At 50.5% G+C, this 4,428-nt stretch overlaps 1 protein-coding gene across 1 annotated transcript; it reads right to left on the bottom strand.

Moving 5' to 3' along the window:
- Positions 1-1,130: 1,130 nt before the first annotated feature.
- On the bottom strand, positions 1,131-4,428 carry LOC123167923 (uncharacterized). Its single transcript, XM_044585781.1, has 4 exons — positions 4,278-4,428; positions 4,068-4,187; positions 3,075-3,262; positions 1,131-1,935 (listed from the first exon to the last, which is right to left on the bottom strand). The coding sequence occupies exons 3-4, from the start codon at positions 3,253-3,255 to the stop codon at positions 1,268-1,270; spliced, it is 849 nt and encodes a 282-aa protein (XP_044441716.1). The 5' UTR covers positions 3,256-3,262; positions 4,068-4,187; positions 4,278-4,428; the 3' UTR covers positions 1,131-1,267.

The following is a 4,428-nucleotide window of genomic DNA, read 5'->3' as shown; positions in this document are numbered from 1 at the left end:
GGACGATGGGGCGCCATATGATGCATAAGGACTGGTGTTGTAGATCGATGGCGCGTACGAGGGAGCAGCGTGGTACGCGGCCGTCGGCTATCGGGGCGCGAGGATGGACGCGCCGGTGTGGGCGAGCACCAGGCTGCCAGCCACCGGTATATGCAGGCGGGGCACCATATGCGTAGGGGCGGACCAGGGCATAGGCCACGCCTGGACTAGCCCTGTCCATGGATCAGGAGATGGGCGCCATCCGGGCGGCGGCGGTGGTGGAGTTGATGAAGCCGGAGGCGGTGGTGGCACAGTTGGTGGAGCTAGGCGGAGCAGGAGCGGGCGTCGTGCGGAACTAAGGCGGCCTAGGATTTTTGCCCCGGTAGTTTGGACTTGGACGCCAGCCGGATGGTTGAGGAGGTGCTGTTGGTGGAGGTAGAGCTAGAGTAAAGGTAGAGGTGGAGGAGGCCGCGGCGACCTTGGCGGCGACGATGGCGGCGTGCCGCTCGGAGTAGCCGGGCGGCGGCGGCGGCGGGGCCGGCGGGTTAGCCATACCCTAGGATCATAAGTCTGATACCATGTAGAATTGTATTGAATAATTGTTGATACAATATTATGCCGGTACAAGAAGTATATATAAGAGCCAAGCTACATCTGACCTAGCCTTATTACAATCCGAGTAGAAGTCTTAATCCTATTACAAGTTGTACTCTAACAAAATCCTCAGCTGATGGAATTCTGTGTGCTAATCATAGTTGCGAAGTTATAACATTATCCTGATGCACTGTACTACGTTTCTTGCAGATTCTGATGGCAACAAAAAGGACTGACGTTTTGATCAACCTGGCGAATAGGAAGGAAGATAAGAGTTGCGAATAGCAAGGATATTTCAATATGGATCGAGTTGATTTTACGTGTACTGTCAATGTTACCGCTCTTGCCTGTTCATGCCTCACACGAACCCTGTTCTTAAAAAGGAAAAAAAATAGTACATCCCAGCTCATCCAGCGCGTGAGCCACTGAGAATCAAAATCCCCACCTGAATGCAATACAGTATGACGCATAAGCGCTGTGTTATCTCAACAAGGGAGGAATCTTACGCTACAGCAATATTCTAAGACCATGTGTATATAGCAAAATGGTATCGCTGGTATCCCTAGAACCACAGCTAGTGCGGTTGTGTCATAGTTGCTCCAAAATCGATCATACAATCAGTACCAAGACAAGATTTTCTCCCTCAACAGCAAGCCATCAGCATATTTCAAGTAGCATACTTCGCCTTCATCATTCACTTCTTAACCCATGGACCTCCAACGAACCTCGGGTTCGCGTTGCGGTTCCTCTTCCCTTCCAGGATGAGGTCCTGACTTGTATGCGAAACAGCATCTTCACCATCTTCAGAGTCTGTATCAGATGAATCACTGCCACTAGTTCCAGCCCCTGCATCAGATGCTCTCGGTCCCTGGTCTTCATCATGGTTTCCTCTAGGCCTCACCAACTGAATCTCTGGCATGTACACAACTTGTGCTGCCGGTGCTGGTTGGCAACATACCATCCAAGCCAAGAACCCAGCGAACACAGCGGCCAGTATCCAGGCAACATAACCTGACACCTTGGCGGTCTTGCAACTGTCTGTCTTGGGTGTCATCTGAGGCGATGTGCACTCAGCTGTTTCCTTCTCATCGTATGACCGATCGCATGGGTTGTCGAGGGCCTTGTTTAAGTAGATTGACGCGCCACATCTGGCCAGCAGCTGCGCCATGTTGCTGATGTTGAAAAGCGGCGACATCCCGAAGGCAGCCTCCTCCTTGACCAAGCAGTAGCAGGAGGGCCTTCCAACAGTGCCGACAGCAACCGCGCAGCAAGCCTCAATTGGCATTGGAGCATTGACAGGCTCACGGCAATTGATTACCAATTCTCTCGCCACTTCCTTTGGAGTGCAGCCAATCACAGAATCTGCAAGCAAATTTCAATCAGTGACAAGATTTGCATCCACACTTGTAAACAGCATCAAAGGGACGAGAATTAATGTTGGCAGGTCTAGCTAAGAGTCTGAACAGACTTCTTGAAGCAACTGAATATAAAAAAAAAAACTAGTACTTGATTGTGGAGATAAAGCAGTTCAGGCGTTCGCTCTGCGGTACTAGGATGTTGTTAGGAAAATAAAACTAGTACAAGTAGATGAAATACGAGAGGAATCTGTTGAGGAACCAACACAGCCTATAACTTGACAGAGTTAGTAATTCAGTATGGTGAAGAAGAATCTACTCAGCAATGAACTACAACTGATTTCAGAAGACACGCAAGGCGACAAACACATGCATCCATGTGCAATATGGCCGCCGTATGAACTAGACCAATGCTGTACAAATAGAATGCCATGTAACAAAAAAATTCTTGAGAAAATCGATCTAATCTTAAACGCCCATCACAAGCATTGCCAGGAATGTACAACTAACATTCCCACACTTGCTGCAATGCAAACTAACATGAGAAACTCAGGTCCTAGTGGAGTTCCCAAATATCACAAGTTCACAACAATTCAGAAATTTCCATCCACAGGTAGCTGTAAATATCAAACAGGAGGAATGATAATCTGTGATGCACCAATGTAGGATCACACCTCAGTTGTGTGCAGTCTTCATTACAATTGTTTTGAAGTTAGATATGCATAGAGTTGAGTGCAACTATTATACTCCCTCCATCCCAAAATAAGTGTCTCAAACTTAGTACAACTTTATACTAAAGTTAGTATAAAGTTGAGACACTTATTTTGGGATGGAGGGAGTACATGTTATCCTGCCAAGTGTATACATGTGTGCACGTTCTATTCCAACTCAATTAAAACTTTCAGAAGCCCGAGAGCGCTGGTGGATTACTCAGATCATGACTGACTAGGCGCAATGAAAATTAGCCGTAGTTGGGGGCTGTAGTTTAGTTAGGAAAAGTGAGCTCATACTGGGTGTCAGTGGGTGTGCAGGGCACTACTCGTTGGTCACAGCGAGATGACACTCCTGTGATAATCTCCTAGCTTGTACAAAAGTATGGAATGTCTTAAGCATATGCAGAAAGGTTGGTGGAAACGAAAGACGTACCAATACGAACTGTAGATTCTGTTGGTCTGCTTGAGGAAGTGGTGACCGAGGCAAGTGAGGAGCGTCCCAGATGCTCAGCGGATGTTGGAGAGGAGAGCATACTCACTCTTCCTGCAGAGACAGTGGTGATAAGCAGGCCAAAGACGACCAGCGTCGCCATCTTCCTCGCTGCGCCCATCATCTTCTCTCTGGCATATAGCATCAAAGGAGCATTCAAACAAACAGCAGCAGTAGATGAAAACAACTAGATAAAACAGTTAGGCAAATAATCAACAGAGCACAGATTCAGGCATTTCATCAGGCAGGTTTTAGAACTTTTTTTTGAGGAAAAAATGCGGCAGGTGTACAAGCTAGCCGCGGGTGCCATCCGCAGGGAGGAAGCAGAAATTGTCCGCAAACTGGGGACCAAAGGCCTCCACAATCAACGCATTGTCCACAAAAGCAAGCTTGGATTATTGCACACACACAGTTGTTGGTCGCTGCTGGTAGACAATGTCCTGGATGACCACACGTTCCAGTTCAGCAAAATGCAGTCATGTTCAGGCGTGGGGAAACCAGAGTGACACACATACCAAACGAGCAGATGAACTTAACTTAATTCAGACTGAGCAGACATACAGGGCACACAACAGCAGGACAGCAAACCCCAAGGACTCGACAGAGTTGACCCAGAACCTTAACACGCTACCGCGGACACTGGAGACAGCACGGAGGCCTGGAACTGAAGCAGCACTGCAGCAGAACAACCACAAGAGGCAGGCACACGCCGATACAGCGAGACAGACAGAGACGGGATCATTACAGGACCATATCCAGCAGCAATCGCTCATAAAATATGTACTACGAAGCATAGAATGATCTAACCGAACCGAAATCCATGGAAAACGGACCCAAAATCGACCATCCATCAGCCAGCCGCGCTCCGGTTGGTGGGCGCACGCGCGGCGCGGCCGAGGTAGGAGGCGAGAGGGGTAGGAGAGATGGTGCGCTTACCCACGCGGGCGGGGCGGCGGAGGAGAAGCGGGTGGTGAGCGAAGCGCGCGCCGTCGACCTCTTCAACGTCGCCGGAGCGGAGGACGGAATGGGTGCATCCGCGGCTGCCTGCCTGCCTGCCTGTGCGCGCCCGAGCGTCGAGCGACATGGTGAGATGTTAGCGAGCGCGAGCGAGGAGCGGGGGGAGGGCACGAGCGGGACGGGACTGACCTCCGACGCAGCAGCCGCCGCCGATGCTCGCCGGTGCCGGCAGCGGCAGGAGTCGCGCCGCGCCCGTGGGTCTTCCTTCCTCCGCGGCTCCGCGACGCGAAGCAAGCGGAAAGAGAAAGCGGTGCAGTGCTCGGGCTCGGGGTTAGTATGT

Source organism: Triticum aestivum, chromosome 7D, assembly GCF_018294505.1.
Source record: "Triticum aestivum cultivar Chinese Spring chromosome 7D, IWGSC CS RefSeq v2.1, whole genome shotgun sequence".
Classification (NCBI taxonomy): Eukaryota; Viridiplantae; Streptophyta; class Magnoliopsida; order Poales; family Poaceae; genus Triticum; species Triticum aestivum.
This window is presented reverse-complemented; position numbering and strand designations above follow the sequence as displayed.